We start from the raw sequence: 14,223 nt of genomic DNA, 5'->3' as shown, positions 1-14,223 counted from the left end.
TGCCACAAAATTTTTCTCAAGAACAACTTGACTCAGAATAAAAATCCCCCCTCACTCTATCATTTCAAAACGGATATTACAGAAAATTTTACATTCGTGAATGTGAATACGTGGAGATAGTTTCTTATATGGTGTAACTTAATTTGAATCAAAATATTTAAAATCTCTCATGCGTGAGGAAATAAGTGGGTGTAAGAAAAAAAATAAATTATAACAACGGATGGGTCAGGTAGAATCACAGTCGAATTTGTTCACAATGAGGTCAAAGATGCAGCTGGATTCATAATAATGAAAGGTAATAATGAGAGGATGATGTACACAAACACATTGGCTGCTAGTCATGTTAGTATGAGTTAATTTGTGATTAAGAACATCAATTGATACATATTTGAAGATCGTGACACATGGGAATGTGAAGCACCATTCTCCAAAGAAATGAGGGCACCAGAACCTCTCTTGTTACCTTGCTCAGAGTGCATCCAATCCAACATGTATTCCTATTGATGCTGTTAACATTATGTAAACATCAATCTTCCTTTAAAAAGAAGAAAGGAAGATACAATGGGTTCAGTATTCTAAACTCGTCCCCCAAAAGAGGCTATTTGCCTCAAGAGAACACTTGTGTTTGTTTATCAAATCCCTCATAACCTGTCACTATCATCTTTTTAATCAAATGACCAAAACGACTGTACATCCGAGGTTGGCTGTTGACCTCCACTATATGGCCTTGAAACAGCTGATTTCCCTATGCTTTCAACAGAACCATCTACATGCCATTCCTTTCTGCAAAGCAAACAAAATTCAAAGCTGTTAAATCTACCGTCACAACAACTCAGAAAACTTCATTTAGATGCTGAAAATAAAAGCTCATATCACAAGCAAAACCATTAGTTTCAAACAACACTTTTCAACAGTCTAAATTAACACTAAAAATTGTATTAGAGAGGAAGGAATGACCCAAGTTGCATAATCAAGGAGAAAAAATAAATCCAACACATCATAAGAGGAGGAAAAAAAGTTAGTAGTAGTAGTCCAAGTATTTGAGGCATCTAGACTTCCCCAAAATTCTACCTTAGGGACAAGAGATTCTTTTACTGTTCAATTATGAGGGTCTCTTTAGTTTTGTTTTTTTTGTTGGTTCAACTAGTTTTTATTTCATTATTTTCCAGGTTCAACAAGTCCGCAGTTTGAATTTTAGCTGATAGTATATTCTCAAACAATTACTTTGAAAGGATAAACAAATTGATGACAGCTAGAACTAATCAATGAACACAATCACACAACAATTGACGACTCAATCAAACAGAACAGACGAGTAAAGAAAAGGACATGAAAATATACTGTCAAACACCAACAACTAAATCCCTTTCTGTCCCGTACCATTGCATACCGCATTCATTTCATGAACAAATAAATCACAATACATATCACACAGATCTCACACATGAATCCAAAATATCATTTGACAATTAAATATTCCACTTTTAGTGAATCTAAAGAACATAAAAAGGGTAAATTTGGAGCTAAATACATTTTATTCTGTTATAAATCAGACATCCAACGATGTCCAAAGTCACAGGAATCCATTTCAATCAAACACTTAAATTACCTTTCATATACATGAGTGGTATGTGGACAGCAGAAGAGACAAAATCATGGAAATTTGACAAAAGCTGTGATGCTATATTTTTTTTTCGTATTTATATTTCATTTTCTACACCTCGCTCTTCTCTGATAAAGCATGGTTAGAGATGAAAATGCTGTTTTGGGTATATACCTCCAGTCAAACCATTACCAATAAACTTAAAAAGTAATTCACTCTCGTTGGAAACATTAACATATTTCTTCTTTATAAGCTAGTTTTCTGTACGGAAGAATTCAATCTGTTCAAAAAACACCCAAACAACAAGCACCACTCTAAATTAGTAATAGATATATTTAGATACATGGAGTCGGAGTATCATCAATAAGCAACCCACACAATTCAACAAACAGACTACAGAGGACAAATAAGATCAACACAGCACATACATACTTAAACACATGCTGTTCCATTCAAACATTCCATCACTTGTTAAGTATTATAAAATTAATTTTCACCACAGAAACCAATGGTTTTCCCAACGTATCATCACCTACATAACATGACCGAGACACTTGAAACAAAAGAAGCAAAAAGGTTTAGAATTCCCACAAAATTGCCCATAAATGTTTACACAGATCTACAGTTCATTTCGAAAAATAAGAATTGTTTTTTCTCATCATTTTTTGCTAAATAAGTTTCATCAAATTAAAACGCTCAACAATATAAATGATCAATGTAAAGCAGAAATTCCACATTATCTATCCAATATATAGGCTAGGCAAATAGTTCATACATACTTGGACCAACAGTTAGCCGGAGAACCATCAAGCCCATGGCTACTAGCAGATTCACTTGGGCTACCATATATCATATCATTTTTAGTGGCTGTCTCCTGACCTATAAGACCACCTGACAATGGTGGGAAGAGAGCACTTTGTGACCAAGGATCATATCCAGACGAACCAGTAACGGGGCTGAAGTTCTCACCACTATGGCCATTAGGAAGAAAAACATTATGTGGAGAATGGATACTGGATATTATGCTATCTTCTTTGTTAAAAAACGAAGCCATAGCATTCTGAGAAGATGAAACCACAAAATCATCCTTGTTTGGTGTGTTCCTCTGTGAGGATAACAGCCAGCTCCGTGGGCCACCTACTAAACTTAAACCATCTTGAACAAGTGGAGCCGAACTCCACATCTGCCACGTTCCCTTCTCATTTGCAGCTGCATCATCCAGGGGAAAACCACGCCTGTCTTGGCCCATGGGGGTACTGGGAAACCAATTAGAACAGCTCTGTTTCTCCCGGGATGATGGTGACTCAATTGGAGATGGCTTATTAACATCAGAACTGGCAGATATGCTTTTCAAAGAGTGTGGCTTTGTTACTGCATTCTCTGTCCCAAAGCCAGTTCCCAAGTCCAACTGAAAATTATCAAGTGACTCGGAAACAGGCCCAAGCAAGGACACCGGATCAGGAACATAACAGGGGTCTTCAAAAAGCTCCGGTTCATCTTGTCGAAAGACATGCGATGTATTTCCAACAGGAGAAAAAAGTGGTTCAATTGCAGGAGAAAAACCTAGACTACTACTAGTTGGTACACTTGCATGGGTAGAAATATTAAATGGTGATGGAAGACCAAATTGAATAGGATTAGTAAATGTTTGCGTAACTGGTGACTGGGCAGACAACTGAGGGCTCTTGGTTTCTGCTTGAGTTTTCGAATTTGGTCTGCATATTACATTGGAATTTGAAGATTGAGAAACAGATGAAGATCGAGTAAATAACTGCTGCCATGATTTTTTAGGTCCTGTACTCCATGGCTGTGATTCCGGGAGTACCTGCAAGGAACATATAGATTTCTAGTAAGCAATTAATATAAACTTATAGCAAGCAATTATTAACTAGAGCATCGTGATTATATACAGTAATAGCAAGCAATTAAAATTAATTAGAGCATCACACAATTATGTTATGTTCAAAAATCTCAAAGACTGAAAGTTTAGAATGTCATCAAACAATATGAAGTTAGTGACAATAGACACGTTTCAAGATGAAATAACAGCAAAAGCATTGTCCAGAAATTTGACAGTAGTATTGATCTGTAAAACCACAAGTTTTTCTTTCATGTGGAAAAAAAGTAACTAGCACTCCATCACTAATCAACACTCAACATAAGCTGCTAGAACAGTATTGTAAAAGAGCAAAGAAAAGGATATAGGAAGCAAGACAACTTACAGAGTGAGTGATCCTATCATCACAATTTAAATTGGATTTTGGAGCAGGACGCTCAGGAGGACATATTTCTCTCCGGCTGGGAGCAGTATGAACATGATCTACAGAACTATTAAACTTGTTTTCCTTCACCACAGTACTTGGAATATTATTGCTCCTACTGAAACCAAACGCTTTTGAAGAAGACAAAAAAGTGCCCCGCATGCGGTCAAGATACCTTGCTCCTGTGCCTCCTCGGTTATAATTGTTTGCAGGGACATTTTTATTAGGTGCATTGTCCATATTCTGTCCCTTGCCACTCTCTAACCCAGATTTATGTTGCTCTCGGCGATCCATTTCGCTCTTTTTGTCGAAGTCCCGCTTCCGCTCACTTTCCTTGCCAGCTCTTCTCTCCAGTTCTTCGGCGTCAGAGTTGCTCTTACTGGAACCCTTGTCTTTCTCTTTTCTTTTCTCCTGACGCTTCCTTTCAGCTTCCTTCCTGCGCTCTTTATCCTTACAGGGATTTGATGATCTGCTGTGATCTTTTTCTGCTTCCACTTTCTCATCTCTCAGTTTCCTACGCTCCTCCACTAACCTTGCAACCTCCTCCCTCTGTTTTCGCTCTTCTTCCTCCAAAAGCTCTTTCTCTAGCCTAGCCTGTCTTTTCTCCTCAGCTTTCCTACGCGCTTTTTCCCCTCTACTTTCACCGAGGCCCACCCCATTTTCACCCCTCTTTGCCAAGAATGCTCTATGTTCAGCATCGGATGAACATTCTTCTCTTGAACTAACTCTAAAAGCCTTTCTCCAGAGCCATCTAATGCTCTTGAAAAACGAAGTCAAAAGCTTGCAGACCAAAAATAAAAGACCACAATATGACCTCTCAGTCGAACAATGCTCGGCTCCTCCAAAAAGACCAGTACTCTCACTCGTCCTCCAGTTGTTGGGATTACCTGGAATAGACCCACCAACCCAATTGCCATTCTCCAGCCATTCCTGACCGCACATCCATCCATTTTCAGACCATACCTTGCTATTTAATATCTTGCCACCTTTTCCAACCAAATCCTTAACTATACTGGAATTGGAAATCCCTAACCCCGGAGGCACAGGCAAGTCTAGAACCGGTCTCTTAGAAACATGACCACAGTTAAAACACATAAACCGACCCCCACCAGGGTTCTGATCCCTATAGGGACTCAAGCAGTTGCGGCACCGCCTAGTAGCTGTCTTCCTCAACTTCTGCATCTCTATGGCCTCAAACCTCTTCCTCTCCCTAATCCGTGCATTCCTCCGCACGCGCCAAGCCGACAACCAAGGCATCAAAATCTCATACCAGAAAAGAGTAACCAACAACACAAAAACACAAGCCAGACGAGGCGAAGTAATCTCGAAGCGAAAAGCAGGCGGCAGAAGCTGAGAAAGTGCCCACAAACCAATTAACGGAATAACCAACCAAGGTAGCATCGTGGCAACCCGGCGAGACCACTTCTGAATAACACACAGTATACACATTATCCTCTAAACCTAACCCTCTCCCTAGTCCCAAATATACCCTCTTGATTTTTCCCTATAAAAACAAAGCTTCCGAGGAAACCCTAATCCCGGGTTCCTTTCCCCTTCCTCCCAATCAATATCCCCCAGGGTTAGGCGCAGAAACTTCAGAACCCTAAAATCCCAAACCTAAAAAGAAAACAGAAAAAAATCAGAATATTTAGAAATTGGTATTGGAATTGAAATTGCCCTATTCTAGCAACAAATGTCGCTGTAAAGAATAAAAGCGACAGAAAAATGAAAGAAGAAAAAATTAGAAGCTTGGTCCAACGTGATTGTGTCATGAATTGAAAGGGAGAGGAAATGGGAATTTAGGACTCACAGATTCAGCGTCGATGGTGAAAACTTTAGAAGATGAAAATCGGTGGGAATGGGAGCGAAATGAGATTGGGGGCGGAGTACATGAAAGTGTCCGGAGCTGGAGTCGAGTCGTCCGATTCGGGTCGGAGCCTCCGTCGCGGGTTGTTCGGTGTGTATTAAGAGAGAGAGAAAAACAATGCGAGAAGAAGAGAGAGAAACAAGATAAGAAGAAAGAGAGAGAATGCACTGAAATGAAAAACAAAATCGGAACAAGCGATGTTACCGAACCGTCGAGGATGTTGGATAGACTGGACCGGAGTCGGTGAACCGGGCCGGCTGGTATTATTCTCTTTTCTTATTTTTTGTTTTTTTCTCTCTCCTACATTCTTTTCTTCTGCATTTTTTGTTCTTTCGCAGCGGATCGAATTTTGGGATTTCTTTGATTTCATCAATAATTTTTTGTTTCATTTAATTAATTATATATGTATATATAATTGTATGAAATTGTTTAAAAACACTATTTAAAAATGAAAATGACACTACGATGTGATTTTTTTCTGTGATTAATTGCATAATTTGGGGTTAGTGCAGAAATCTCATCCGATGTAGTTAAATATTAAAAAAGTACAGTAAATACTATACTTTTATGTTATTGGGTGAATAATAATTTGAGTCGTGCTGTTTCAAAAAAAAACCACATCACTTTCAATATCTTTAATTTTCAATTGGATTTCAGTAATTTTAATTGAAAATTTTAATTAATTAAAAATAAAATTATATTACTTTATATTTGTATTTAAAAATGATACAGCTCATCCACTATTTTAATTAAACATTTATATTTTGCTAACTGTTTCCCTTTTATCGTACATTTTATATTATGTCACAATTAGTTCAAGAACTTCCTCTCTTACCTATTTTATATTACTTTTAAACATAAAAAATTATCTGTATGTTTAAATTAAATTTCATTATCTTTAGAAAAAATCATCTAAATCAATATAAGAAATTTTCAAAGTAGATTTATACAATCATACAAGTTGATAAATGAATTTTTTTATTTATTAAAAATCACTTTAATATTTTGTACATATCAACAAATATGTTAAATGATACCGTTCAATAAAACTTATTTAGCTTTGCTAACCTAAAGTGGTTAAAAGATATTCTGAAATATGTTTGTTTGTGCAAATTTTCATATATTGACATTATATATGATTAAACATGGATAGTTTGATTACGTTATTATATTACTTAATACCATATATTTAAAGAATATTGCATATATCAAGTAAGGTGTTATTGTTATTATTTATTCTTATTTATTCAAAGTAAGTTGTTATTTTATTGATATTAGTCAATATTACATTACTTATTTTATAACATGGATCAAGGTAGTCCAAAAAACTCTATAAATACATCTAGAATTCCTATGGAATACACACTCTAATCTATTTATACTTACCCTTATCAAAGATCCTAACTCTCTTACCTAACAACACTCTTATATACTTGTACTCACTTCAAATATCATAACTCTCTTACCTTACTGACTTGAGCGTTAAAGAGTCTTTTTCAGATGAATCTTCCCCTCTTGAAGCAATTAGATTCAATTTCAGTTATCACGAACATTTAAATCACCACTTGGATCTTATTGCCAACGATATTCATCATGAATGATAGATTAAATGAATTAATTTATTATAAAATTGAGTTTAAATAATTTTATTTGTAATAGATTTATTGAATAAGATACATATTTACATATTCATAACCATGTGTTGTTATCTACATATCTTTTTACGTGATCAACTAATTTTGTCATATATGAAATGAATAATTTATTTTCTAATCCAATTCGATAAGAAAATAAGCGAGGGATCAAGTTGATCCATGAGTCAAAATATAGTTATGTCATATGGTGCACAAATTCTAAAAAGAAAGAAATCACTTATCTAATACATTTGATAGTATCCCATAAAATAATACTACTATAGAGTTATAAAAACATAAACACAAACAAAAAAATATTCGATAAGGAAACTCGTCTTAAACTTTTAACATCATAATGTGATATACAAAAAGACACTCTTCTCACTTCAATATTGATGTCAAAATATTAAAATTAAAATTTTATTAAAAAAACATTTGTACAAAATTGCAATATTTTATTCTTTTAATGATGGAACAATATCCTATTGAATGTTTATAACTTGTTTAAATATGTGTTCATCATACACATAAGAAGTAAAACTTATCTCAGAATAAGAAGCATGATCATCATTAATTATGATATTATTAATGATGTTTTCAGAATGGTTCTAAAACATTATACTTGATTATTAATTAACACAAACCATTATTTTGAATACCTTAAATAAACTATTTATAGTAATAATTGGTTAGCTCAAAGTGATTTCTAGATATTGTTGTACAAATTCTTTATAATCATTAACCTAATCAATCATGAAATGGCATAACTTATGTAATTAATCAATTAAACGAGAACTAATAGATTAGTTTTCATCAGGGGTGGCAAAACGGACTAGACCAAACGGGTCAACCCGTCAGGCTGTGTTAAAAGAGACGGGTTAGGTTGAAGATTTCAACATGTCAGCCTATTTTGACCAGTCCCGTCCAGCTCGTCAACTTGACGGGCCAACCTGTCCTGGCCCGTTGGCCCGCTTTTTAAAAAATAAAAAATAAAAGTAATTAAAAATATTTTTTTTATATTATATTTTTTATATATGAAAATATGTAATAGTATTATAATTTAAATAATTTACACCTACCAATTACGTTTCAATTATTAGTTATAATTTAATAATTTAATATGTAAACTTAATAATTATTTTAATTTATCTAATTAAAAATATTAACTAATCAATTAAAAATTTTAAAAATATTTTATTTGATTAAATATGCCTTTAATAATAATTTATATGTAAATATAAACAAATTTTAAAAATTAAAAAATTAAAAACAAATTAAAAAAGTTTTAAAAAAATTAATAAAAAAAAAGTAGACGGGTCAGCCCGGTCCGACCCATTTTTTACGGGCCAAAACGGGCCGGACTGGCCATTTTGCCACCCCTAGTTTTTATAGTGTTGTGTTGTTTAAAAAAATCCTAAAATAATACAATTGATTAGCTTCACACAAATGATTAAGTTCTAGTCGAAATGCTTTATATAAATATATTTCAAACACTACTATAACTTTTTCATATTTTATGGAATTTTTTTTGCAAATTTGTTATAAAATTTTGTAACAAAAAACCTTTTTTGGCTTTTTTTTTTTACGAATTTTAATTAGCAAGTAATTTTGTTGTAGGTAATTACTTTCTACAAAATTATAAAATTCGCAAGTATTTCTTACAAAATTTTATGCAAAAAAGTTTTGTGAAAAATATTTTGCAAAAAAAGAAATAGTAGCAAATTCTTACAAACTATTATTCATAACAAAAATTGCAAATGTTTCCTAAGAAAAAAAATTTCAAAAGAAAATTGACAGGAAATATATTTTTTTTTAAGTAGTGGAAATTCACTTGAAACATATCAATTACTTTGAATAACTAGGATCTTAATTTAATGAAAAACTTCAATAAAATTTATATAATTGTATAAAAGTTTGAAACTTTTATTTAAACCATCAATCAAGGTTTTGTGTGGTAAATTTTATTCTTTACACATTGATTTAAATATTTGAATACTTATCATTGACGGGTGATATTATTTCCTTAGTTGTGAATGTTATTTAATCTTTTAAAGTGTTTTTGGTGTATTAAGTTCTTACATTTAGTTAGTATTTCTTAAAGATTGTTCACGAGGTTTTTTTTTTCAAATAATATATAAATACATGTAGCATGGTTGTAATTTAATACATAGAAAATATTGTAAATAATTTCTCTAAGACTAAGTAGATTCGTATTAAACATAGAATTGATTTTAAATTAATCTAAATCTCTTTTGTACATTTGTCTTTCTCTTATTACTTGTTATTTCTCTCTCTAAACCCTAAAAAAAGAGGTGATGTAAGGGTAAAGAAGAACATATCACCCACCTCTCACACTTGATCAATCCTACAAATGTCAACAAACTACAAGAATTTGTTTAATTATTGATGAAATTTTACTAATGAATTTTAGAATTTTAATTATTAACATAAACTTTCGTCAGTAATAAGTCAGTTGATAAATTAGAATATTAATTACCAACAAATATTTTTATCAGTATGAATTTGTCGGTAAATTAAAGTTTTTATTACCGATGGATTTTTCCAACGGTAAGTTTCATCAGTAAAGTTGGCACAAAAGTTCTTGCTATGAGCATCAATAAATCGTGATATTTATCGATGAGTTTTCCTGACAGGTTTGTTGTCGATAAACATTTTGTCAACTTACATAATAATCTCTTTGTGTACGCTTAACATTTTGGGATTGTTTGTTTGTTTGTAGGCATTTTGCTAACATGTTGGTTGTATCTTTGTTGAGATAATAAAAAAGAAGAAGAAGGAAGAGGAGGAGGAGGAGGAGAAGAAATCAAATCACGATATTTACCAATAATGAATAGCAAAGGAATTGTGGTTGGTAGACATTTTTCTTACTTACATAATAAGATTTAGAGTTTAGGGTTTAGAGGTGAGGATGAATCAAATTGAGATATTTACCAACAATGAATTTTATCGAAGGATTTATGGTCGGTAGACATTTTGTCGATTTATGTGATAATCTCTTTACGAACACTTAAGATTTAGGATTATTTGTTGATAAAAAAAGGAGAAAAGAAGAAGAAGAAGAAGAACCAAATCACGATATTTACCAATTAATTTACCGAATGATTTGTAGTTTATTGATATTATGTCGATTTACACAATAATCTCTTTATGTATGGTCAAGATTGAGGATTCTTTGTTGACAAACATTTTGCTAGAATGTTTGGTTGTCTCTTTATTGAGAAATTCAAAGAAAATATTAGATCTTTCATAAAGAATTTCACGTAGAATCTAAAAACCTTTGACAATCAAGTAAACTATTATTCTCTTTTAAATGTTAATTATATGATAAATTTGAATTATTCACATAAAATCGTTTGTGTCACTACTTGTAATAATAATCAAATCAACATAATAATTACTGTAATAAAAAAATTAAGTGATAAATAAAAATTAGGAACGATATATTCTCCATTTTGAAGACGTTGTAAGAAACTAAGAGTATTTTGTACTAATTATGAAACATAAGCAAATCTGACCTTAGCTCAGTTGGTAGAGTGGAGGACTGTAGTTGGTAAATCCAAATAGCCATCCTTAGGTCGCTGGTTCGAATTCGGCAGGTCGGAAATGTGTTTGTCTTTTATCCGCCAAATTATTCCTACTAACCCTTTAAATTTTGATAAGCTACATAGAGAAGATATGAGAGCCACAACAAAAAGATATTGACCTCAATATCGTGCAACATGGATAACAATCTAGAACAATATAAGTGACCTACCTACAAAAATATCTAATTTTTATTCTTATTCAACTACACATCCATTAAAATGGAAGTTGTTCCATTATTTTATTACACTAAAGTCGTGGCATTATAATACAACTTCTTCATTTCAAAACCAACACTAAAGTTGTGTCGATATAATATGACTTCTTCATCTGCATTATTGAAGTCGTCCGATTATGACACGACTTCTTCATTTAAAGTAAAGTCTTACCATTATGGTACGACTTTTTAATGTCTTCTTCAACACTGAAGTCATTCCATGTTGGAACTACTTCTTAATCTAATATTCCCACAACAATCACATTACCAATTCACGTTTCTCTAAATTAAAAAAAAAATACTACAGGGGAAATTAAGATAAATTGCACATAATACTTCAATGCCATTATATTGGAATGTTTTCTTAATTCGACCAAACATAAAACAAACATGACACATAGGATAAAATATTAAATGCATTGGTTGTTGATAAAGAGACTAAGTGTTCTTGCATATCAGTTACATCACTGGCTATAAGTACATTAAATAAATTTTCACCACTGAAACCAGAGATTTTCCTCACAAAGTACCATTAACATGAACCAAGTCTCTATAAATAGAAAGATGCAAACTATTTAATATTCTTACAACAATCACATTACTAATTGATGTTTATAGATCTATAAATTCCTCTCATTTGTTCTCTTACATTCTTGAAGTAAAAAGGTAATTCTCGTATTACTTGATATTGAAATATTTGTTTAATAGTTAACATTATTTTTTATCACATGTATTCTTCTTTTTTCTTTATGATTATATGAGAAAAAGGATTGTAGTATTTATGTATTCATAATCATTCTTTAATTGGGACTTGATTGTCATTGATTTTTTCTTTTAGTAGCTCTTAATTTTTTATTTTTTAATTAAATAATGATAAATTATTTTTTAATCTTAAACTTAAAAAATAAATAAATATATATATATATATATATATATATATATATATATATATATATATATATTGATGAAGAATAAAAGAATAGCTTTATTTTTTAAAAGTGATAAAAATAAAGCTATGTGTGACGGTGAAAATAATACTAATTCAATATCTTATTTTACGTATCCTGAATGATGATACAAAATGATGATACAAATGATCATATTGTTCAATTAGAGGAACATGTTTTATATTAATTCTTTGAAACGTATTTAGATTTACATTAAAAAAATTATAAATTTTAATTTTGATTCAATTATTGATGAGTTCAAAAATCTGAAAGAACGAAAGACAATTCTTCGTATACATGTGATTATTTTTTAGGTATAGTTATACTAAATTATTTATTTATTTTTATTGTGTTAGTGACAATAATTAAATATATAATTTTTGAATTTTGAATATATTATTTTGGCTTCCCCAATATTATTGGTCAAGATCTGCCATTGTACAAAGATTGTGATAAAAGAAAAAATTATCTTGGAGATGTGAATAAATTTCATGACATGACAAATGTAACATCCCTATTTTTAATAAAATATATTATTTATTTTAAATAAAACATTTATAAAATATTCTATTTTTTACTAATGCTTTATATTTTATTATGATGTAATTTAAACATTAAAAATATATTTTATCATGATGTAGTTTTTACTTATTAAAAATAACAATAAAAACAAAACAAAACAAATTATATATATATATATATATATATATTAGGAAAAATTATTTTAATTAAATAGGTGTGTGTAAAAAAAAATATACGAAGAATCTTTTAAAAGAAAAAAAATATAGAAAAAAGAAAAGAAGAAGAAGAGATAAGAAGATAAGAAGAAAAGATAAGAAGAAAAAAAAAGAAGAAAAAGAAGATAAGATAAGAAGAAAAAAAAAAACTAAAGAGATAAACATTATCTCTTTAATTAATAAAAGCAATGATGACTTTAGCACATGGATAGGCATATATAAATATATGAATATGGATGCAGAAGTTACGTAAAAAGTGAAAGAGAAAGAAGAAAGAAGGAGAAAGAAAAAGAGAGAGAGAAAGAAAGGAGAGAGAAAGAGAAAGAAGAGAGAGAAAGAGAAAGAGAAAGAAGAGAGGGAAAGAGAAAAATAGGGAAAGAAAGTTTAGAGCAACATTCAAAGAGATCTTAGTCTTCTACAACTATTATTAGTGTGTTCTTCGATCAAGATCAATAAGGTAAGGGAGAGTGAGGTTAAGCTCTTATATATTAATCTTGATAAGCTCATGAGTTTTATATTAATCTTTTATTTATTTTGACTCATATATTATTCTTTTTACTTTCATTTAACTTATTTTCATTTATTATCCTCTTATATTTATTTTATTTAATCTCCAATTATATACTGATCCTGTTTATTTATTTATTTTATTTAATCTTCAAATATGTATTGATCCTGTTTATTTATTTTATTTAATCTTTAGTTACGCACTGATCCTATTTATTTATTTTATTTTATTTTTATCTCCAGTTACGCACTGGTCCTATTTATTTATTTTATTTAATTTATCTCCAGTTACGCACTGGTCCTAATTATTTATTTTATTTTATTTATCTCCAGTTACGCACTCGTCCTGTTTATTTATTTTATTTTATTTTATTTATCTCCAGTTACGTACTGGTCCTGTTTATTTAGTTTATTTTATTTATCTCCAGTTACGCACTGGTCCTATTTATTTATTTTATTTTTTATTTAATTTATCTTCAGTTATGCACTGGTCCTGTTTATTTATTTTATTTAATCTCCAATTACGTACTGCTCCTGTTTAATTTATATTTTTGTTTATTTATAACGTTCTTACCCTTATCTAATTATTTATTTAAAGTTCTTGCTTTGATTCTTATTTTATCATTATTTTTACAATTAAAAATAAATAAATGTGAAGTGAAAGTATATATTATTTATTTAGTGAGCTTGGATATAAGAAAATTGTATGTACATTTTATCGTTATTTTATATTCTTTGTATAGTTTATACGATGACATGAATTGATAGTCATCACATTTAATGACCTTTGAAAATATCCAAGAGTATGTCGGTTAAGTAAGAGTTAAGTCTGGTTTCAATAAGTTGA

The 14,223-nt window shown here is 30.8% G+C and overlaps 1 protein-coding gene and 1 non-coding gene across 2 annotated transcripts; one reads left to right on the top strand and one right to left on the bottom strand.

Annotated features, from left to right (window-relative positions):
• Nucleotides 1–315: 315 nt before the first annotated feature.
• On the bottom strand, nt 316–5,919 carry LOC114184251. Its single transcript, XM_028071536.1, has 4 exons — nt 5,675–5,919; nt 3,826–5,481; nt 2,383–3,428; nt 316–783 (listed from the first exon to the last, which is right to left on the bottom strand). Exons 2-4 carry the CDS (start codon nt 5,311–5,313, stop codon nt 666–668), a joined length of 2,652 nt encoding a protein of 883 aa, XP_027927337.1. The 5' UTR covers nt 5,314–5,481; nt 5,675–5,919; the 3' UTR covers nt 316–665.
• A 4,977-nt stretch (nt 5,920–10,896) lies between these two features.
• Nucleotides 10,897–10,988, top strand: TRNAY-GUA. Its single transcript is given in 2 exon segments — nt 10,897–10,933; nt 10,953–10,988. It is a non-coding gene; the product is annotated as a tRNA-Tyr (tRNA).
• Nucleotides 10,989–14,223: the final 3,235 nt, after the last annotated feature.

Source organism: Vigna unguiculata, chromosome 5, assembly GCF_004118075.2.
Source record: "Vigna unguiculata cultivar IT97K-499-35 chromosome 5, ASM411807v1, whole genome shotgun sequence".
Taxonomy (NCBI): Eukaryota; Viridiplantae; Streptophyta; class Magnoliopsida; order Fabales; family Fabaceae; genus Vigna; species Vigna unguiculata.
The sequence above is the reverse complement of the archived record's forward strand: the minus strand, read 5'-3'. Positions and strand labels throughout refer to the sequence as shown.

Coding starts and splice junctions, on each gene's coding strand:
- LOC114184251 (XM_028071536.1), bottom strand. CDS start 5,313: ATGTGTATACTGTGTGTTATTCAGAAGTGGTCTCGCCGGGTTGCCACG. Junction 3,429..3,825: donor ATGATAGGATCACTCACTCT/GTAAGTTGTCTT, acceptor TGTTCCTTGCAG/GTACTCCCGGAATCACAGCC. Junction 784..2,382: donor CCGGCTAACTGTTGGTCCAA/GTATGTATGAAC, acceptor TTTGCTTTGCAG/AAAGGAATGGCATGTAGATG.